This window comes from Plectropomus leopardus, chromosome 10, assembly GCF_008729295.1.
Source record: "Plectropomus leopardus isolate mb chromosome 10, YSFRI_Pleo_2.0, whole genome shotgun sequence".
NCBI classification, from domain to species: Eukaryota; Metazoa; Chordata; class Actinopteri; order Perciformes; family Serranidae; genus Plectropomus; species Plectropomus leopardus.
The window spans coordinates 3,312,323-3,335,973 of NC_056472.1; the positions used below are offsets into that span (position 1 = coordinate 3,312,323).

A 23,651-nucleotide genomic window follows, 5' to 3' on the forward strand; every position below is an offset into this window, starting at 1 on the left:
GGATATTTCCCCTTTTCTACTGAAAATGCTCAAAGATTTTTCCTCTCCCCTCCCCCTGACCCGGACAGCCATGCATGGCTTCACACCTTGTGACATCCAGGGCCTTCTGGACTTTGGCCTGGACTGAGCCCAGCAGGTCTGCCCCCATCTTCTTGAGCAGCTGAGTGAGCAGGACAAAGAGCCAGTCCTGCAGGTCCTCCCTGTGCACCGTGATGAAGTCCACCAGAGTCTCCAGAAACATGCTGAACACCTGAGAACATGTGCACAATCCTGATGTTTATTACACAACATTGCTTGATCTGACTTCAATTAGATTAAACTGCTCATGTTCAGACAGATGCAGGTTAATGTCTGGTGCAATACGGATGAAAAACACACTTACTCTCTGTTGTTAAATCCACAGCAAGGCAGACCATGCAACAAGAGAAGCTCCGTTAGTTTCATTTGTTGCTGTATGTCAGATTCCATGCCATTACACTGAAGTTACAATTAGTTGTAGTTTTTTAGTTAGCAAAGTCATCTGTACCTTGCTATGTGGATCTGCAAACATCCTGGTGAAGATCTCACAAAGTCTCTTCAGCTCCACTCGGCTGAAGTGAACAAAAGACACCAGGAAGTGAGGAAAGCAGAGCAGTGTTCGCCAAAATGCTTCTTGTACTTATGTTAAGACATTAAAAACACCAACATCACAGCTTAGTATTTACATTCTTTCATTTGTTTACAGATTTTAGGCCGGTGCTACTATTGCAATTACATTAACCTTTTAAAACCTGACCAAATTGGTTTGATATCTTAAAAACAGATGGGGAGAGGGCAATAAGCAACTTAAGACATAGCCCAAAAATTAGCAAGTAATTCATGAAAACTAGAAATGAAAATTGGAAAGAAATAATAATCAGAAATACATTATATATATATATACACACATACAGACAATTTATTTACTTATTTTATTTTATCTATTTCTTTTTTTGGGAGGAGGGAAGTGTTGGTAAAGATTCCCTGGTTACAACTAACAGTCAAGGGCCTTTTTCCTTTTGTGACCATTTTTTTTTTTTTGGCAACTCTGAGAGAATCAACCATATGTGCTTTTTTATCTTTGATTCCTGTGAAGAATAACAGTCTAGAATCCAGATTTTTTGCCATCTGGAGTTTGCCACATACTTTCTCTCATTGTACTATTTTGAACCATTCAGAGCTATAGCACATGAACATTCTTTTAAGCAGCTGACACACAGTGTTAGCATTTGGTCACACTCAAGTGAGCTCGACAAAGCTCACAACTCTACTCCGACACTGTTTAGCACCGTATCCATGAGCTCAAACCCACCTGAGTATTCTTTGGCTCTTGAGGAGATTCTGCAGGCCCAGCAGGCCCTCCTTCCTCTCTGACCAATTGGAGCTGGCGCAGTGATTTAGGACCTCCGCCACGTCCTCCGTCTGGCGCAGGTAATGAGGAATGCCTCCGTTCCTTGAGCCGTATGAGCGCTCTGAGCAGGCACTGGACGCGTCGCTGTTAGCGTCGTCATCCGAGTACATCCCCGGTGACTCGTACCGCCGCCTCAATGGCTTCCTCTGTGGGAGGAAGGAGAATGTAAAGGAAATTTAAGACAGGTTTTGAAGGAAAAATCAACTCAGCCTTAAGGTAAAAATCTAATAAAAGGTTGCCAGCTGCATCAGGGAGCCATGCAGTTTTCAGTACAGTTGATGCTTTGTTCTGTGAATGTTACTTCTAAGTTTAAGGTTTAAATTTGGTTTGGGTATCTACATCCTTGATTGAAAATCAAACTTTTTTCTTTTGTTTAAAATGAACATCAGAAGCAAGTCAAGCAGTGCCATAAGTAAGCAAAAGGTCTCAACCACAAATGCAATGCAGTGGCGGTCACTTCAAACAGCAGAGCATATTTCATCTCATAGACTTTTGAAAAAAAAAAGAAGCACATGAATAATGTACCAAAACAATGAGGTTCAGTCATATCACAATATAAAAAAACACATGAACCGGGTGAACTGTAGATGCACACAACTGGGATGCAGTGGACAAAAACATTCAAGGTAAAAAATGAATCCAAAAGAAATCAAACAGGGGGTTTGGCGTGGAGGAGGGTCATGAGCCAATATGATGAGTCAAGCTGCATTATTGTTCTCTCAACTTGATTAGTGTGTGATGGCATGGATACACGGACAGAATGTAAAAGGACCAACTACCTTATTCCTGGAGTCTCCTAACAGCTGAAATGGTAACAAACAACCAAGAGGGAAAGATGAGAGAGGGAACGTTTAAAGAGGAAATAAAGAACAAGTACAGATACTCTCAGTAAAGCTGACAATAAAGGAAGGCAAGGACATCTTAATGATATTCAATCCACTGTAATCTACTGGATGAAGATACATTTCTTTTTGAAGACTAAAGCAAGGGCGTAGGTTAAATATAGACAGTAGGGACTTGTCAAAAACAATATTTTGTGAGGACAGAGTTGTTAATACCAATATTTGAGTGTTCAAATAGTCCTCATTCTACCAGTTCTGTTCTCAAAAACATGGAACAAATCGCATCTTGTATAGATTTAGAAAAGGACAGTGCAATTTATTTTTTAAAGAGTAACTAAACCCCCAACTTTTGGCTTCAGTGCCTCCTCGCTGGAATGTGAAAAATGGGCAGGACTGAGAGGGGGGCTAAGACACACCGAGTCAACCAACTATGCCGTGTCTTGATCCACAGCACCTCCCTGCCCCCCACGCAAACACACAAAATAGTTGGTTGGTGAGAGGGCGGCAACAGAAGGCTTAATTTGTAATGAAAGCAGGCTCCCGCTACCAGGATCAGTCGATAGTAAAATTAAATTGCAATAGCCAGGTTTCAACCTTTAGAGGGCAGTCAATACGCATATTTATAACATAATATGTAGAATTTCAATTCTTTGCACTCAAAAGTCAAGAGTTAGACACTCAAAATTTCTGTATCTCAACTGGAGAGTGAATGTTATGGAGTACAAAGGCACTTTCTACTATTAAAAATCATAAGTTGAAAGCTTCCAAAAAAAATCTTCACAAATGGACAAATTTCAGCAGGACTATGATCCAAGATCAGGAAGAAATTATCAACACTGGCAAACAAGATCGCATATTCTCTAATGTTAGCATGTAGCTACATGTAGCAGAGTTGATACATGTCTTTCCTGACAAAAATTTCACAGCATCTTACCAGAGCATCAGCAACTGCTGCCTCCACCTCTGTGCCGGTGTTTAGGACCCTCATGGCATTGACCGATGCAGAGATCCTTGCTTGGTGAATCAAACCATAGCGGTCTAGACAGAAAATGTGGAAAGAAAAAGGTAAAAAAAGATCGTAAGTGAAAGTAAGTAGTAAATTAAAGATGGCCACCGTAACTTACCTGAATGGAAACGAAAAGGATGCTTTTCTTATTTTTGTAGTCACACAGAGAAAACTACTGTTTCCTTTGGACACATTGAATATCAAGCATTGTAAATGAATTTACTGAAAGATCAGCAAATATAATCTCAAGTCTTCAACTACCAAAAGTGAAATGAAAAAAAAACAAATAGAGGATGACCAAACCCTGAGGCTAAAAAAACAGGCATACACCGCAGCGATACCATTTCTCAGGAAAAGAAAAACACCAGATGCACCAGAGAAAAAACCCAGAATACGAACTTATATGTTAAAAATTCAAACAATAGAGGCACAATTCACAAAGTCCAAAGGATGATAAATGGCAAATAACAAGTAAAGCTGGGCAAAATCACAGTTCCACAAAAATAACAGCTAAAATGAAAAATTGTGGGATGAGCAGATGAAAACACAAAATTTCCCTTTGCATGCTAGACTAATACAACCTGTCCATTCTCACTTTTCCTGTTTGCTAAAATACTGACTTAAATGCTCACAGATACTCGGGAGAAAACATGAAGTGATGGAATAATGGGTGCTGCCTGCCTGTCACATCACTTAACACAACAGTAGAAGCATGCTGGCTCGGAGGGCATTATTGCCTCTGAGATAGGGAATTTGGGCGAGACCGAGAGGGACTGGGAGTTCTGGGCATGCAGGTCACCTGACTGGCTGTGGGGGTCGGCTGTGGAGAGAGCGCTGGTTGAACGGGAGTGACGTCGGGAGGCTGCAGGGGGCAACATCCAGACCAGGGAGTTAGTGACATATACTAAAAGTGTAACAACTCGGAGCTAACGTTAACAGGCAATTTTCACACTGCTGAACTAACATTAGATACCATGGGTCAACAGATTATCCACATGGCTAATTATCAAGGCCGATATTTGGCAATTTGCCAATTATCTGTCGTGTTGTTTTATGTTAATGATGACCAATACAATTATTATTAAAAAGTGCAAAGAAAGTGTCAGCTTGGGAGAAGCTTTTTACTTTGCAAAACCTCAGGGAGCTATTTTTATTTAGTTTTCATTTTTTTATTTATTCAAGTTTTCACTCAACTTTATAAAAAAAATTGCTGGGACCTTGCTGTATATAATGTTGGAAGTCTCCGTTTTGATTAAACATTTGCTAAAGGAATTTAAACAAAGTTTTGTGTTACAGATTATTATATTCTAAATTCTAAATATTGACAGAAAGATTGTCATTTTTATTGTAAATGTATATCAGTTCCAAATATTGGTTATGGGTCTCATCAACTACTAATAACCGGTATCTGTATCAACCCTACAAAGCCAGTATTGGTCAACCCCTATTAGAAAGCACTGGACTGATTTAGACATGTTGTTGTTGAAAAAAACAAAACATAAATGAAGTAACTTGATATTGTCACTGAACAAAACTTTAAACCCAGCACATTTGTTTTGATCACCAGCAAAATGCCACAGATATCACAAGTTTTGAGGGGACATACCATCAGCATGCTGACTGCAGGAATGTCCAACAGAGCTGTTGCCTATGAACTGAATGTTCACTTCACTTGCATAAGCTGTTTCCAGTGTCATTTCCATAAATTGGCAGTAAATCCAACCAACCTCACAACTGTAAATGGCTTTTACGATGAATAACTGCTATCATGTCATGAACCTGGTGAAAAAAAAGCATGCAGATGAGCTTCCCCGAGATGATTTTTGAAGGTTCCTGCAGATATTCTTCATTTCGCAAAGCAATTGTAGCATCAGCTGTTTAGGTGACTTGTCACCATAACGACTACTGGATACTGGTTATAATAGGGAAATGAACATTCAGTTCCCAGGCAAATGTGCATTTTAAAGCGGCCTTTTATCGTGAACATCCCAAGACACACCTGTGTGGTAATGATGCTATTTAATCAGCATCTTGATGTGTCACACCTGTCAGGAGGATGGATTATTTTGATGAAGTACAAGTGCTCTCTAACAATTTGTGGCCAAAATTTGACAGAAATACATCTATTGAGTGCATAAAAAAAGTCTTAGATCTTTAACTTAAACCGGCGAAAAATAGGAGCAAAAACAAAAGTGTCCCATTTAAATTTTTGTTCAGTGTAGATCAACTTTTTAGTTGCAGAAATGAGAGACGTTCTTTTATATATGGCATAAAAGACTGTAGTGAGCTCTGCAGTGTGAAAAGAGTCACATCTTGATGAATTACATTTGCATATACAATACAGTAGAGAAGGGGCTGGCCTATCACGAATCACACAAAATGCATTGTATCCCATACTTTGTCCCTCATTACAAATAAGAAATCCAACAAATGTAACGCTTTAAAATAAAATACAGAACGCATAAAAGCAATGTCAATCACGTCTACAGAGTTAAATTAACGACAACTCTATCTTCTTTCACCTTTTTAAATAGAGATTCCCTAATACTGCTGCAAAGAAAATCCACCAGATTTTTACAATGAAACAAGCAATGCCATCAAGCTTTCCCAGTGTGTGATTTTAGACAGTATGCTGGTGCTCCAGAAACAAAAAAAGTGTAACACAACAGCATAAGTGTCTAGTATCATTTTACAAAGACATCCATTCAGCTCTGTTACAGCTGCACCTCTGCTGCTGGCTTAATGGCCCATTCTGTGTTTGTATGTTTTATACAGAACGTTGAGTTAGTGTTCAACATTTCTGTCCTGAACAGACACAGGGGGCTATAGAGTGATGGTTGATAGAAACAATCATAAGAACAACAACAAAGTAGAAATACTGCCTGGCGCTCCTATGCCTCAGCAAACCAGTGAAGTTTTTTAGATAGTTTACATCCATGTCTGTGAAAACATGGATGGTTCACACACGTATTCCCCCTAGCAGCACTGAAGATCTCTACAATCAGCGCAGTTTCAAGATTAGAGTCACCAATTCAGTATCTGACCAAATGTCTCCCCTTCTGTTCCCAAGTTATTACCTTGAGGGATGGCCAGAAAAATGTTTTTGCAGAACGTTATCATTGCACAGTAAAGATGACCTTTGACCTTTTAGATTTAAAATGTCATCCTCTATTATCTTACCCCATAAGACATTTTATGTGAAATTTTCATAATTAGCAAATGAATTATGAACAAAAATATGTTTTGTGAAGTCACAGTGACCTTCACCTTTGACCACCGAATTATAATCAGTACAACTGGACGTATGTGCCAAACTTGAAGAAATTCCCTCAAGGTGAGTTCATGGGAACAAGACGGATGCAAGGTCACATTGACCTATGACCTTTACTGTGCATTGTTTGGAGGGGTACCATCAGCTGATTGCAGTTACTGCTATTGCTTGTTTCTGTTGCATCCTCTTTAAATCCCATCATTTATACATAGATTTATTCAGTAATTACACACACAAAACCAACTGACATGAATCCAGCTATCAAGAATTAAGACAGTACATTTGAGGATTGTATTTTGTCATTTATACCATCTTTTAAAAAATCAATTTAGAGGAGACACAGGACCCAGAAAAGTAATCTTCCCTTAACCCAGAAGGTCATAATTAGTGCATGCACAGGAAAAACAGGCAGAGATGAAATGACACTACAAAGAACGTCGAAACATGAGGGAGGCTGATAGTAGCACCAGCTAAAGATTCTCTGGTCGGCTGTTACACTCAGTGAGAGGCAGTCCGGACAGCTTTTGCTCAGCGGTACTCACCCAGAGGAGTGAAGCCCCGAGCGGGGCTGGTGTCGCGGCTGCTCTCGCGACTGGTGTCGCGACTGCAACCCTGACTCATGCTGGGACGGGGAATGCGGCTCCGGGCTAGCGTGCGGTAGGGAAGAGCAGCAGGAAGAAGAACTTTACCACACAGGCTGGCTGTCAGGACAACAAGTTAGGTGGGAATGTCAGTGTGCATTCATGGGGGTGAGAGTCAGAGATGAGGAGAAGAAGAGGGGTAGAAAGAAGAAGCCCTGCAGACTGTACTGTACCCTGGGAATGTAACACTCTGGACACCCAACAAAGTACTGGATGAAACAACAAAATGGTGACTTTGCTATTTCAAGAACTTTGCTTGCTAAACTTAGGTTAGCACTGAAGAAAGGCTATTAGGTTATTAAAATAAAGTCAAAGGGGTTTATTGTCTTGAACATATGAATGCACTCAGCAAATTTTATAAGAATTTGTTCAGTCATTGTTTACACATTGTTCGTATCAAATTTGGCATATTGACCCAAGGGACAATGCAACAAGCAAGATTATGAATTGTCCGAAATAAGGATGTTTTTATTCTCTGGGGTGCAAGAATGTGCTCAGGTGATTTTCATGACAAGCACATTTGGATCATTTTTTTGAGAACAAATGTACAATTGACTGACATCGTCATCTAGTGGTTCTTGGAGCCCACAATATAAAGGGAGACAAAACTGGACTGGAGAAACAAGAAGAAAATAAAGAAGAAATGAAAGTGAAGAGAAAAAGAGAAACAGAGACAGAAGCAATGGCAGAACACTGGGTGAGTGAGTTGGTCAAACAGCATACTGCTAGTAAAGGTTAGAGAGTGTGGACACTCCAAAGAGCAATTCAGGCTTCTGTTAATGTGTGACAATTATATAGTCAAGGAAAGGATTATATCGTTTGTAACTCAGATATTAGGAAAGTAACACATCAAGCTGTGATATAAAAACAGTCATGAGCAGTAACCTCCCCTTATCAAAAAAAGGAAACTAAACGGAAACAAAACAAAAATGAAGGTTCTGAAATTAATCAGACACATTTCCTCTTATTAAAACAACTTTTCAATAACACATCAAAAACATACAAAAAGCAGCCAGAGGATATTCAACTCTGACTAATAAGAAAAGGATATATGACTCCCTGACATCTACATCCACTGCTGGGATCTGCACAGCAGCATGGTCAGATTGTATTGGGTTTCTGTCCAATGTTAGTTTAACAGCAACAATTCATTTTCTACTTGACAAGATTACACAAAGTCTGTGGTTCCAATCTTAAGTTCGAGTAAATAAATAGAATTACTGCCTTGTGGTCAAATGCCTTCGCGCTCTAATCTAGTTTGCACTTACAGTTTAAACCACGTCTGTGAAAAATCATGGATACTTCACAAACATCCCCCCACAACCACCACCAACATCTAATCAGTTTATTGTTGTGTCCAAGTGAACGTTTGTGCTAAATTTGAAAAAAATAATTCCCTTGAGCTGTTCTCAAGATATCAGGTCTACAAGAATGGGACAGATGAGGTCAACAAAGTGACCTTGACCTCTGACCTCTGACCACAAAAAACAAATCAGTCTATTGTTGAGTCCAAGTGGATATTTGTGCCAAATTTGAAGAAATTCATGAAGGAATTCCTCAGACATTGTGTTAATGAGAATGGGATAGATTGACAACCCGAATACATAACTCCTCCGGCTTCAGCAATTGATGGCACAGAGGCATAAAAGAAATAAAATAAAAAATCACCTAAAACTACTGCTCCCTCTCAATCAATCATACACCAGGATGGATCGGCTAGTAATGTTTAGTTTATAGCAAAAACTGTGCATAAAGTGTTCACAATTTCAACTGTTTCGACATGATGACACAAAGACACTGTCTTCCTTGTCATCAGCACTGTCTGTACAAATAATATGCCAACAATTCTCTGTGATGGACAGGATCATCAGAGCACAGGAAATGTGAGTGCTGCAGGGTTTCCAAGGACAAACATGACTTTATCTCTTTATCAGTAAGTTAAGATAACTAAGTCCATAATCCTCAGTCAACATATTGTATGTCGCTTATCTGTGACATGTGTTCATGTGCTGTATTGTTAAGGGTACATCCGTGTGGTCAATGATATGTATGTGAACGGTCAGTGTTTTTGTCACATTACCTGCACATTGTAATGGTGTGGATTTGACAAGAAACTACTACTAAAAGAACAATGAGATATGTTGCATCTCAGTTTCCTGCTTTTCCTTTACCACACACTTAAGGGCAAAAATGTGCTCCTGTAGCCAATGTAATCAACTTATCAACTGATTAATGCTTTGGCTCTGTGTAATGCTTACCAGTTCAATTTTCCATATCAAAAATGAAAACTTAAAAAACTGGATTCAGTTTTTTCGATTTGTATTTTTCTTTTGTCAAATCAATGTAGAATTAAGATTTTGAAGTCACTTTTCTAATCAGGAAGTTAAGATAACAAACAACAACAAACCATACATAACTAAGGAAGTGAAGGACTGCATCAATCGCAAAAAATGCTTTTAAAAACCAGGACAAAATACAACTTAAAACTGTGCAAAAAGAACTTAGCATCATGCTTTGGGGAGCCAGGACAAAGCACAAGGAGAATACTGAACAGGACTTTCTTAATATGAACCCTAAAAAGCTGTGGGACAACATGAAAGCAATCACCAATATGGCCCCTACAAAAAAAGCCTTTGTACATCTGAAGACTTGCAGAAAGCCAATAAGTTTAATGATTTCTATATGCAATTTGTAACTAATGACTTTTCCTCTGAACTTGAAGAGGTTCTAGAGACTCTTATTATTTCTGATCAGGTCACAAGCTTGGTGATTGAACCCGGCAAGGTCTAATCACTCTTCAAGAGAAACTGTACAAAAAAAGCAACAGGGCCAGGCGGCATCCCTGCATTTCTCATCAAGATGTGTGCTGAGGAGCTGCTACAAGTTTTCTGCCCTATTTTCCAGATCTGTGGACCTGTGTACAATCCCCACCCTCGGGAAAAAATCGGTAGTCACACCTGTCCCTAAAAAACCGTGCCCCAAGTCAAATAATGATTTCAGACCTGTTGCCTTAACACCTGTAATAATAAAATGTTTTGATGGATCATGGTCTCCTGGCTTAAAACAGAGGATGATTTTTATTTAGATCTTTTTCAGTTTGCATATAAGCAGGAGCGTGGCACTGATGATGCTATCAATAGTATCACACACCTGGTCACCAAACACCTGAAGGACCCCAAGGCTTATGCACACATGCTTTTTATTGATTTAGCTCAGCTTTTAATACACTGTAACTTCACCTTCTGATGCAAAAAATCAAACAGATAAGTGTGAATCCTTTTATCTTGAGATGGTACTCATGCTTTTTAACTAACAGAACACAGCAAGTCAGAGTAAATAAGGCCTTCTCTGAGCACAGACTGCTCAGTACTGGTGCTCCTCAGGGTTGTGTCAGCCTTCCTCTCCTCTTTACTCTGTACACTAATGACTGCAAGAGAATCCCTCCAGAGAGCTACGTCATTAAATTCTCAGACAATACAGCTATCCTTAGCCTAATGAGAAGAGATAGCAGCCCCTACTAACATCTGATTGGCTGCTGTTCGTGTGCTGCCATGACCGGATGTAGTCCTTGAATGTAGGTGGGGCAAGCCACCTCAGCCAGCCAATCAGACGTAAATAGGAATATGTAAGTAGGACAGCCCAACAACCAAACAGAAATAAAAACTCTCTATTTCTATTTCTATTTCTCAATTTTCCATCTTTCTATCAAACATCTCAAAACTAGATCAATAAAAAATTCAACATTGACTTGGCAAACGAAAAAAAACACTTCTAAAAAATGTAATCAAATTTTTGAATTTTCTATTTTTCATTACTGATATGGAAAATTGAATTAATAAGCATTAGACAGAGCCTTTGCTCACACAATTAGCATTCTTCATCTGGGACATCAAAAAAATTAAAACTGAAGAAAGACTAAAATAAGTCACATTAATTGACTCTTCCATACTTATACCACATAGCCAGTAGTCCCGCAGAACTACAGTAGCTTGTAGCTAAAGATGAAGTTGTGGCCTTACCAAGGCCCAGCCGGCTGGGGCTGGTCTCGCGGCTGCAGCCCTGGCTGCGAGGGATCCTGCTGCGCTTGTCTGCTGGAGTGCTGGTGGCCGACATTGTGGCTCGTGGAATCCGGCCGTAGCTGCTGTGGCCAAGCAGCTTGCCTGGGGAGCTGGAGCGACTGCCGGCTGTCGGAAGAGAAAAGAGACACAAAAACATGGTCAGTGGTTAGACAGCATAAAGTATAGCTGAGACACTGGCTGGGATTAGGGTAGGGAGTTGTGCAAACCTTTAATAACATACTTGGTCAAATCTCAAAACACTAGCAATGAATAGATAGATCCAATGCTGTGGGGTCTGTGCAGCAACACAAACTACAACCCCAATTCATAAGAGTTGGGATGCTGTGTAAAACATAACTACAAACAGAATGCAAATCTGATTTGCAAATGTGTTTCAACAAATATTCAGTTGAATACTGTACAAAGGCAAGATATTTAATGTTCAAACTGATAAACTTTATTGATTTTTGTAAATATACAGTATACGCTCATACTGAATTTGACGCTTGCGACATTTTCCAAAAAAAGTTGGGACAGGGGCAACAGAAGGTGGGGAAAGCTGTAAAAAGCTCATAAAAGACCAGTTAGGAACATTTCATAGGTAAACAGGTTAATAGGTAATGGTAAAGATAGCATGAGTTGGAGATGAAAGAAAGTCTCAGACGTTCACAAGCAAAGATGGTACGAAGTTTACCACTTTGTGAAAATTTGCATTACTAAATATTGCAACAGATTAAGAAGTTTCACGACACAAAATTACAAGGAATTTAGGATTTCATTTCATTTCTGCCAGTAAAGACAGTTTGTTGCTGCATCTACAAAAGTTAAGACTTTACCATGCAAAGTGTGTGTGAGTGCCCATGGCATGATGGGTAGCTTCAAATCTGTGAAGGCACCATGACTGCTGAAAGGTAAATACAGGTTTTGGAGCAATATATGCTGCCATCCAGATGTCTTTTTCAGGCACATCCCTGCTAATTCCAGCAAGACAATGACACACATTCTGCGTGTGTTACAACAGCATGGCTTCGTAATCAAAGACGGGCAGGTACTCGACTGGACTGCACTGTCTCCCATTAAAGAGACCCCGGACTGTTGGGCATCTGAAGTCATATATCAAAAAAGAATGGAAGGAATTTCACTTTTAAAACTTCAACAATTAGTGTCGTCTGTTCCCAAACACATACTGAGTGTTGGTAACAGAAAAAAATGATGTCATACAGGGGTAAACATGCCCCTGTCCCAACTTTTTTGGCGTGTGTTGCAGGCATTAAATTCATAAAGAGTGCACATTTACAAAAAAAAACACAGTTTGTCAGTTTGAACATTAGATATCTAGTCTTTGCACTGTAGTCAGTTGAATATAGGTCAAAAATGATTTGCAATTCATTGCATTCTGTTTTTAATTGACGTTTCACACAGTGACAAAATCTTTTTGGCATTGGGGTTGTATTATACCTCCTATTTAGCTTTTATTTATCTCAGTGTGGCAGACAAAACCACATCATGTTTATCATGGATTTGGTTACTGTATATTTGAAGGTGAACGAATACTATTTTAATGACAACAAGTTTGGTGAAAACAGAACTTCACAGGAAATTAAGTCTAAATGAAAAAATACAAACGTCAAAGCCTGGACAAAGAAACACAAACACACACAAAGGCTGAGGGAGGCTTAACCGACATTCAAACTCACTGTGCTGTGGGGAGACATTTAACTGTGGCACCAGTTACCAGTGGTCACATAAAACACATCAACACTAAACACAACAACTACAAAGACAAAATGGCTGACAGCAAACATTTCCAGCTCCAAACTGCTTCCCAAACTGTGGGGGGGAAAAGTAATCAAAATAAAACGTGAGTGTGATGAATGGAGCATGCTGCTACTGCATGTGGTGAAACCAATGTAAAAGGCTAAAAGAATGAGATGGCGTGCAAAGCTCTGTGCGCTAAGAAAGGAACGGTGCCGAGGGATGAGGTGCCTGGCTTGTGATTGGATGAAGCTGAGGCCTTACCATTGATGGGATTGGCTGATCTGGATCCTGGGTGATGGAGGCAATAGGCAGGACAGGGTGGAGAACGGTCAAAATGAGACAGAAGGGGTTATGTTTATTAAACTTACCCAGCATGCACTCTGGATGCTGTTGTTAGCTGGGTTCAGATCTCAAGAATATATAGTCCGACACATACTGTGCATGCATGTAGGCACACTTGCACAAATATACAAGATTTGTGAGGGACTGGAAGTGTTTTCACGGTGCTGTAGCGCATGAGAAACACCACACACACATACAAGAAACAGCAAAACATCTCGTATGATCTTGAAGCCAATGCAGACAGATCATACAGAAACATGAGAGTAACAGATAGCTGTGTAATGCTGAATGTGTATCATGTAACTTCATTGTTTGAGAGCCCGTGTGGGGTGCATGTACATACGCTGGGACTGGGAGACAACTTTGGCTCGGCTGCGCCCCCTACTGTCCACCACCGAGGAGGTACTGGCTCCGCCCACGCTGCCCGAGCTTTGCCGCCTGGTGCGAACACGACCTGGATGACAAGGGAAGGAGCCAAAGGGGGAGGAAAGGAAGGCAATGAAGTGTAATCTTCTTGAATGACTTAAATGTGTTCACCCCAACCCCGGACAGAGATGCTGGAGAGGTCAAAGTCAGGGGGGGACAGAATGAAGAAGACCTGGATGAGGGGAAAGAGCCCCCCCTGAAAACACACGGGAGGGAAACAGACAAACCTGGGTCTATTGGTTTGCAAAGAATTCGCAGTGTTTTGTTTTAACATGCAGCCACAGATCATGGTGGCTGGGGTTTGCCCCTGCAGGAAGTCATGATAGTGCTTGCTAAAACAAACCACAAGAAATATTGGCAAACTTTTTGGCCCAGGTCTGGAGAAAGATGGAAAAACACTGAATATCCTTTGCAGTTGACTATATGCTAAACTAGGATTACCACCTCACTGTTGTATGCCTCTGCAAACCAGTCAAGTTGCACATAAAGTTCACATTAATTTCTGTGAAAACATGAATGCTTCACACACATCTTCAACCTGGCAGCACAGAAGATCTCTACAGTCAGCACAGTTTCAAGGTGGATACCCAAGACTAGTGTAAACAATTTAGTATCTGATCAAATGGTTCCCCTTCTGTTTCTGATTTAAAATGACCATAAAAGTGTTTATGCAGAAAACTGATGTTACAGTGAAGATGACGCTTGACCTTTTGGAAATCATCACTTGCCATCACTTCATCATTTGCGTGAAATTTTATCATAATTAGAGTATGTATTCTTGACCCAAAACATGTTTTTTGAGGTCACGTTGACCTTGGCCTTTGACCACCAAAACCTTAGTATTTCATTGTTGAGTCCATGTGGATGTTTGTGCCAAATTTAAGTGTTAATGCCAAGGCCCTTTTGCGATTCCAAATTCACAGGAATGAGATGGACACAAGGTCACCGCCTTGAGCCCATGTGAAGGTTTGTGCCAAATTAAAGGAAATTCCACCAAGGCCTCTTTGAGATTCAGACATAAGGTCACCTTGACCTTTGATCACCAAAATCTGTTCATCTGTAAATCAGTTCATCCTTGAGTATAAGTGGATGTTTGTGCCAAATTTGAGAAAAGGACCATTAAGGTGTTCTTGAGATGTCGCATATCTGAGAATGAGACAGACGCAAAGTCACTTTGACCTTGGTCCATCAAAATCAAATCAGTTCAGCCTTAAGTCCAGATGGATGTTTGTTCCACACAAAAAAATTACCTCAAGATGCTCTTGAGACATCATGTTTACAAACCTTTGACCTCAAATTTTTTGTGGATGTTAGTGCCAGATTTGAAAATAATCCTTTGAGGTATTCTTGAGATATCAAGTTTACAAGAATGGAACAGGTGGACAGATGGATTGAAGGACGGACAACCCAAAAATAATGCCACGGACAACCAAAAAAAATTTGCCATAGCTATCGTAGAGTCAAAAAAAGGATCTGTAGAATGAAACCTTACATGATATCACAGAACCAACTGTATGATTCTAAATGTTATGCCTCATCATTTACACAGCAGAACATTCCAGGATTTTTTGGATTTGGTAACCCTGAGGATACTCCAAACAGCAAAGGACAGTTAAAAGCTTGGGTAGGATATCAAACTTGGCACCCATTTAGTTCATGAGATGTTGCAGTGCACCTTCATACCAATGACATATCAAGTTCTGCAAAGAAAGAAAGAGACCAACACAGAAGGATTTTCTCTATCAACGTGAATGCAACCCTACAGTATGAGCAAGTCACATTGGACTTGCTTTCTGTGTAAGAAACACAGTTGATGGACACAGTTGTTAGGGTTACAGTAGGAGTAAATCCATGCAGACAGTTCATGCATTTCCAAATAACTGAGGAGCAGTTGGGGAATAAGAGGGGAAAAAGAGGGCACAGATGAGAAGAAAAAGGATGTAAACGTGTAGCCCGAGACAGCTGACAAAAAGACACACTCATACGTCTTCACTTTCTTGTTTTCTGTGCAAGTTGCACACACATTCATTCAACCACACACACACACATTCACACACACACATAAACACAAGTCTTACCATCGCTTTTACCAGGAGTGCCATCTTTTGGGCATTTAAGAAAGGCGGTGCAGCAGCGAGTGGGAGGAGAGGTATAAAGGAAGACATTAGTAGTAATTGAAGCAGGTGCAGGAGTGAGTGGGTGAGCAAGGGGCCTCATCAACATTATCAAGCTCATTGGAGAAAGACAAGGGAAAAAGAAAAGTTTGTGCATGGCTGTAAGGATTCAAGTAAATATTATATCCATAGGCTTAAACATTCCCCGTTGGCTTTAAATATTGTGAAAACATCCTTAAAAAGTGTCTAGGATTTTCATCACACTAGGGGGGCTGCTCAGCCTCATCACATCGTTTTGTCAAAATGTCAACACGGGATTTCAACAGTTCCTGCTGACAGAACAGTCTAATGACACCCTAAGAAGTCATTAATAACCCCAGGCAGGCCCATAAAAGCCAGTGACTACAGGAGAAAATGTCTTAATACTTCATGATGATAGGAGACTTGAAGTGCTTGAGTGGGTCTCTGAAAAATGACTTTGCTCAAATACAGATACTTATTCCTGACTAACACCAGACCAAGAACAATAACTATAAATATATCATGTCTTTCTAACTCAAGCGGAGTTATAACCATAGTCAGAACTATAACCACCACAACACAGGTGGATAATATCATGAGGATCACTTTCAGAGCAATTTGTTGAATGATAAAAAATTCTGATTGAGAAATAAAAGCAAATTCATTTCAATTTAAAGCCCCTGCTTGGCACCACTGTTGACCTTACATTCATTATTCACCAGTGTGGACACTCACATTGTTATAGTTATAGTTGTCTCAGGCTGTAGAATTCTGGTTGGGTGGTTGATATGCCGTTGTGCAACCAAATTCTCATTGGTTGGACAATCACTGGTGATTAGATTTAAATGGCGTGACTCGACTTGAGATGTAATGTTACGTTATAGGGCCCATGGGACTCAATAGCAGTATTGATAAGTCATTGATTTTAGGGTTTTGAAAAAAACAGGACCGGGTCCTTAATAGAACCAGGTTTCTATCCCCATCCCTATTAAAAAGTGCAGCATTTTACCCAAACACTAAACATTTTTCAACTCTTGTTTTTAATCATATAACAGATAAAAAATCACAGACATTTAGTGTCGGATGTATCACGGTGGATGTACTCTGCTAAGTCTCCCAAAAGACACTGCAGTTCAAGGCTGGATTATGATGTTTCTGGGAAAAAAACTCTTTCGTGGACAAACAACACTACAGTGCCCTCAGTGCGCAGTGGGGATTTAGTCAATCTAGAGATAACCTGCAGATTGTTTCCCCCATCAACCAATCGCTTGGTTGACGATGAGGTGGAATTTCAGTCAATAAAGATTTCCCTTGCTTGACTTACAGCCTTTTAGTTAGAATTCTTAGTGTGTGCTACCTTTTAAATCTCACAGGTACAACACTGCAGTCATAATTCTGAGGAGTTATTTTTTTACAGAAGAATGAAACTGCCATCCAGAGGTGTGTTTTGCTGATTTTCAAAGGTTAGAGGGATATGACTGATAGATTACCTAATGAGGCGTAGGACCCTGGGGGCAGGGCAGCTGCGGAGCTGAACGGTGAGGAGGCGGGGACGGTGGACAGGCGTGACTTGGCGTTGGATGCGGCATTCACATCGATGTCACTACGGGAACGTTGGAGAGAACCCGGTGTAGTGGGCACCCTGGTGCTCACCAGCTTACCTGCAACAGCACAGAGATGATAGATGAGAACATTTGACCTTTCAAGACTTAGACTCATAACTTCTACAGATGTACATTTGGACGACTACATACAAAATGCACATGTGCATATACAGAACATATAATATACATGCATAAATCATGTTTATGATTTATAAATAAACATGTAATGTATATTACATGTTTATTCTCTGAATGTCATTTTTTTGTGTTCCTTATTTTGTCATTATTATTTTGAATGCCACAAAATTTAAAATAAAAGCCTAGTGCCATTTAAACACCCAGTCCCTTTCACTAGCCTGGTGTGGTGACACTTTTGACACATAAAAGTCTGTCCAAATTCGAAGCTCTGGTTACTATGCAATTCATTTTTAGACAAGTTCTTTGAATGTATAAAACCATGTTTTTGGCTACCTGCTGGAGATAATGTTAGTTAGCTGCTAAGATCACACACATAAAAAACGGTATAAATGTTGTGGTAAAACTTTTGTCCATATGAACACATTACACACATCCTTAACCTGGTAAGATTCTCTATAATTTAATATTCAGCTGGTTTTATTAAAGCCACTGAGCAACAAAGAAGAAGCAATACCAGCTCAGTAAACATGAGATGCAAGAAAAAGGTTTAAATAATCAACTGTATTTGCTGAGCAACAGTTTTGTGTGAAATAGACGCCTGTCCCAATTATAAGCCTATTGTGTTCAGTGATTTAAGCAAATAGTAGCCCAGGCTATTTACTGAAGGTTTACAGTAGTTCTTTATCTGTTTCCTAGCTCTTTAGACCAGTGGTTCTTCACCAGGGGTCCTGTTTTTGTACCACTTAAGACTTTTAATGACTGGAGCTGCATTTGATCACTCCTTTAATTGGCATTCCTATATTTTGATGACTTTTTTTAATGGTTGACTGAACTCACTCCTTTCAGATGACTTTTATTGATACTTTTACTTTTACTGTTGGCAAGGATTGCTTTTAATTAAGTTTGGTTATTAGCGAGTATGATGTCTTATGTGCCTGTTCATTGTAGTTTTTGATTGTTTTGTATCGCCAACTGCAGATCAAATTTGAGGGACAATAAAAGCTCTGATCTGAACTGAACTTGATAGAGTTCTAAAGAATCATTTATTTTCACTATTTAACTCACTAACTCAAATGTGACTGCCATAAAAGTGACTATTCTGACTATGGGTTTCACTTACTCTGTAGTTCAGTCCTCAGCTGTAGTTTATAACTATTGAATTACACTCTTATTCATATTTATAAGTAAAATCTTTTTAGATGGAGGTCTCTGAGGCAAAATATTACCAGATGGGGATTTGTGACTCAATGTCTACCAACTCAGGGCTCTTTGACATTCCCAGTAAAATGTTATTTTATTACATCTCATCTTTACCTCTATGCTATCCCAGGTAGTCAAAATACTCTGGCCCAGCACTGGCCCAAGCACGGGACACCAAAGGAAATACGGGCACGAGATTTTGATCATGGGAGCTTTACTCTGCTCTTTTCTGCCTTCTCCCTAATCTTCACCTCACTATTGCCAAACTTTATACAGTGTACTTGAGAAATCTAGGGAGAACCCTCCATCAAGGCATAGAAAGCTATTTAAAAAGTGACTTACTCCTTGTTATGCTCCCTCCAATGACACTCTTCACGGACAGCGGCCGGCTGAAAAGCAGAAGAAGAGTGAGACATTCAATGTTCATCACGTCCCAACCGAAAGAGCATCTGACAACACCAAACAGTCAATATATCTAAGAATGTGTATAAAATCCATGGACTGATTGCATTGGAGAGCACTTCACATAAATATAATAATGATAAATGGTCAGTGTACAGTATATTACCATACAGCTTAACATGTAGCATTAGTGCTGCACATTAGTACCTTTTAACTGCACCATCTCACAGGAACCTTAGCTTCCTGTTAGGCAGAAAAATACTAGCTCACCCCCTCACACACACATACACGCACACACACTGATGACCACTACAGCTGCGGTCCTGATGGATTGAGTATGAGGTCATTAGTCAGCACGCCCCACAGGGAATCTATAAACTGGATAAATGATGCCAATCGATCCAAGAGTGTGTGTGTGTGCATGTGGCTGTGTGTGAGAGCGCTCTGCTGCCCATCTGATAATAATTACCAATGTTTTTACAATCATGTTCAAGAAGACAGATGCATTAGTGGTTTCCTCCAATCAATTACAGCAAACAGATGTGCAAAAGTTTTAAGAATATAGAAAAAAGGTAGAAGGTAGGAGATAGGACAACAAATAGGAGGATATAATAGAGATTTGGGTGGAAGAAGGAGTCATCTGAAGACAAATTGTAGTAAAGGGAATGGGGATGGAGAGAAAACAGGGGACAATGTGAGGGCAGATGGGGGGAACATCAGGAGGGCATTATGGTTCTTACTTCAGACTCTCCTGGGAAGACGATGAGGATCGGTCAGATTGCGGTAGAGACACGATGCTGTCAGAGCTCTTTAGGTGGGACTGGAGGGCTTTCTGATAGGTGGACTCCAGCGCCTGGAACAGATGCTCTGCCTCCCGACTATAGTGACCATGGAAACCCCAATAGCACCTACAGGTAAGGACAAGGGAACACAAAAGATGAGATGACCCCAAATCTTGACTAATCTTGACACCTAAGATCAGTGTCATCAATCCAGTATCTGAACAAATGTCCCCCCTTCTGTTTTTGTCATAAGATGTAAAGTAATGGCCAGCAGTATGTTTTTGCAGATTTATTATGTCACAGTACAACATGTCATAACTTCATCAATTTATCCTAGCAGATCGTTTTAGAAATGTATTTCTTATGGCCAAAAACATGTTTTATGAGGTCACAGTGACCTTGACCATTGACAACCAGATTCTAATCAGTTCATTCTTGAGTCAAAGTGGACAACTGTGCCAAATTTTCAGAAATTCCCTGATGGCTTTCCTGTGATTTTGCATTCACAAGAATGAGACAAATGCAAAGTCACAGTCACCTTGACCTTTGTATACAAAAATTTAATCAGGTCATGTTTGGAGTCCAAGTGAACGTTTGTGCCAGATTTGCATAAATTCGCTCCAGCGGTTGTTGATACCTTGCATTCACAAGAATGAACCAACAAAATCTAATCAGTTCATAATTGAGTCCAGGTGGACGTTTGTGCCAAATTTTAAGAAATTCCATTAAGACCTTTTTGAGATTTTGAATTCACAAGGATGAGACGGAATGCAAGGTCACCTTGACCTTTGATCACCAAAATTTAGAATGGGACAGATGGACAGATAACCTAAAAACATACTGCATAAGGGATAAAAAATAGTGAATATTTGGTTTCTCATGAAACAAAAGTCATAGAAAAGTTCAGTAAAATAATAAAACTAAGCCTGCTGGGGTGCAATGACACTTACTTTCTTGCTATGGATCTGGCCTCGGAGTCAGCATCATGTATGCCTTTCTTGATGGTCTCAGTCAGAACAGCCACGTGTCTGGGGTAGTAAGGGAACATGGTGAGGAGGACACAAGCAGTTAAACCCAAGATCACGTCAAAAAGAAACCAGGAAGAAGAACAGAAGACTCCTCAAACTCCTCAAAGTACAGACTCTTCAAACATACACCTCAATCTAAAAAAAAGTCCTTCAGGATATCTCTCTTCTTTCTCTTTTCTGTCTCTTCTACTTTTCTACCTCTGGTGGTCCACAGGCAGTGTGTCCACCCACAGGGGTTTTCACACGCTTTTAAAGTCTCTGCCGTGGTTGCCATGGTTACAATGATGGAGCATGCCTTATCGCTGGGGGTCTTGAAGATGACGGCTCTCCCAGGACTCATCAATTTAATGGGGCCTCATCAGTGGTGCACCCAAGCAAAACTTAGCTAACTCAAATGTTAGCCAACTCAAATGCCATCATGTGAGAGGAGGAAGAGGAAGAGGCTGTTGCTTCACTCTCTGCACTCTACCCCAACCCGCCAAGATGCACACAGATGTTACTCCACTTTATTAGTTCGACACATATTTGTGGTACTCCTGCCAAACTTTTTGGTTGATTTGGAAGAAAACAGATCATTTTCTACTCTGAAGACACAACTTACCTTTCCAGTGTATTAGTGTGCCACTCTTGTAACATGAGGTCTAGGAACTCATAACAGCGTCTGGGAAGGGGACAAGGCAACATCATGAGATTAGAGGGATAACTAATGCAAGAGCTCTATGACCAAAAACACCAACGTAAAAACTACTCACTTTACGTACCAACTATGACAAGTACCCCTTTGAAGGGTTGAACCCTTTGGGTAAATTGACTTGATTTTTTTTTATTTTCTTTTCCTAAGTTTCAAAAGTTACCTAAAATTTAGCAAAAAAGAAAAGAAATATGTAAAAAAAAAAAAATTTAAATATTAAGTTCCTCTTACCGTCTGACTGCCACTGATTTGGAGGTGCAGTTACTGGTGATGATAGGGATGAGCCGAGGGTAGTGTGTGTGCTAGAAGACAAAAAAAAAAAAAAAAATCATCAGGTGTATTTTAAAAGTCCAAATGTAATGTGTCACTATTTCTAGTTACAATTATCTTTTCATTGTCACATAACGATGCTTTTGCAGTTTGGTGGTACATATGACAGCACTGTAAATGTCTCAAGAAGGCTTTAATAGAATAGAAAAGGATAGAATAATAGAAAGCCTTTGTTGTCATTGAATTGTGCAGGATACAGTGAAATTAGGAGTGCCACTCCTAGTTGGTGCATATGAGTAAAAAACACAAAACAAAACAAAGAAACACACTGCATACAATATAAAAAACATTTAGCATCAGCTCAAATGTCTCAGGAAGACTTTAGGCCCTATCTAAACTATAGCTCATGGCCCAGGTGCATTAGGGACGTGTCCAGCCACTTTTGTTCATTAAATGGCGCCTAACCTGGCCAAAAAGTAAAGTAGAGGGGCGAAGAGGTTGTTTTCACCCCCTTAATGAATCATACGTGTGCTCTGGGCGTGAAAGCAGCTCTGCTCTGCTATCTGCACATTTTACAGGATGTAAATAATATTCACCTCGTTAACCCATAGGGACTTTTTTGTGCATTTTACACGCTTTTCATTCTTGATTTTTTTTTTGATAATTTTGGCTATATTCATGTATAATAGCATACATTTTGGTGAGATTATGTATTTTTGTTTGATCTTGGAAATTCCAGCTCAGCTCCAACAGTAAGTCTAAAATACACTGTGGAAACAAAATTGTTACAGTCATTCTGTTAAGTTAAAAAAATGCACCATTTAAACCCATTCAAACTGCAATTTTTGATCCTATAGCCATCAAAGCATAAAAACATGCATTGTATTATTCCTGGGTGTCAATCTGGGCTTTTCCCTTGGAATTTGTCATTTTTACTTTTTTCCATCTAATGACCTCATCTTTACCAAATTTTAAATACATGCTATTTCCACTAAGTGCACTGTCACAATCAATGTTGCTGCTAATGATTGACATATCCCAGGTTGGGATAATTAAAAAAAAAAAAACTACTTTGCATGTGAGATATTGAAAATAATTATTTTTTTATGTTTTTTTTTTTTGCATCTAAAAACATAGTGGCATCATGACAGAAACCTGGCATTTAAGGGTCAAAATTCTGAAAATTAATGAATATGTTATATTTATGATTAGGACTGATAATGGTTAAAAATATATCAATAAAATTAGAAAATCATATTCATGTAAAATATTTTTTATAGCCTGATTTGTGCATTATGTGCACAGAGCAATATGAGTTTGAGTATTTTACACTGCACAAAAAAATAATAATGTATAACAATGAATGTTGCTGCTAATCATTGACATATCCCAGGCTGAGATAATAAAAAGAATCTACTTTGCATTTAGTATATTGAAAATAATTAATATTTTGTGGGGTTTATTGGGGTTTTTTCCATTTAAAAAGAAGTGGCATTATGACAAAAACCTGGCATTTAAAATTAAAATTAATGAATATTTGATCTTTATGATTGGGACTGGTATTGATTAAAAAATTACCTCTATTAAAGTAGAAAATAATCTAAATGTGTAATATTTTTCAAAGCTTA

The 23,651-nt window shown here is 39.4% G+C and overlaps 1 protein-coding gene across 8 annotated transcripts in view; it reads right to left on the reverse strand.

Annotated features, from left to right (window-relative positions):
• The window catches only part of clasp1a (cytoplasmic linker associated protein 1a), a 115,846-nt gene that overhangs the window by 22,249 nt on the left and 69,946 nt on the right, over positions 1-23,651 (reverse strand). For 2 of the 8 annotated variants that reach the window (XM_042494517.1, XM_042494514.1), the window contains exons 14-28: positions 21,985-22,055; positions 21,664-21,723; positions 20,985-21,062; positions 19,993-20,160; positions 19,193-19,239; positions 17,399-17,569; positions 13,691-13,801; positions 13,267-13,293; positions 11,209-11,373; positions 3,206-3,309; positions 2,209-2,232; positions 1,331-1,575; positions 527-590; positions 383-385; positions 87-250 (exon numbers count right to left, since the gene is read on the reverse strand). In XM_042494517.1, the coding sequence (XP_042350451.1) occupies positions 87-250; positions 383-385; positions 527-590; positions 1,331-1,575; positions 2,209-2,232; positions 3,206-3,309; positions 11,209-11,373; positions 13,267-13,293; positions 13,691-13,801; positions 17,399-17,569; positions 19,193-19,239; positions 19,993-20,160; positions 20,985-21,062; positions 21,664-21,723; positions 21,985-22,055 (1,502 nt within the window). Of the gene's footprint in view, positions 1-86; positions 251-382; positions 386-526; positions 591-1,330; positions 1,576-2,208; positions 2,233-3,205; positions 3,310-4,076; positions 4,140-7,090; positions 7,250-11,208; positions 11,374-13,266; positions 13,294-13,690; positions 13,802-15,851; positions 15,876-17,398; positions 17,570-19,192; positions 19,240-19,992; positions 20,161-20,984; positions 21,063-21,663; positions 21,724-21,984; positions 22,056-23,651 lie in introns of all 8 variants that reach the window. The other 6 variants (XM_042494516.1, XM_042494513.1, XM_042494519.1 and 3 more) reach the window with 4 other exon arrangements.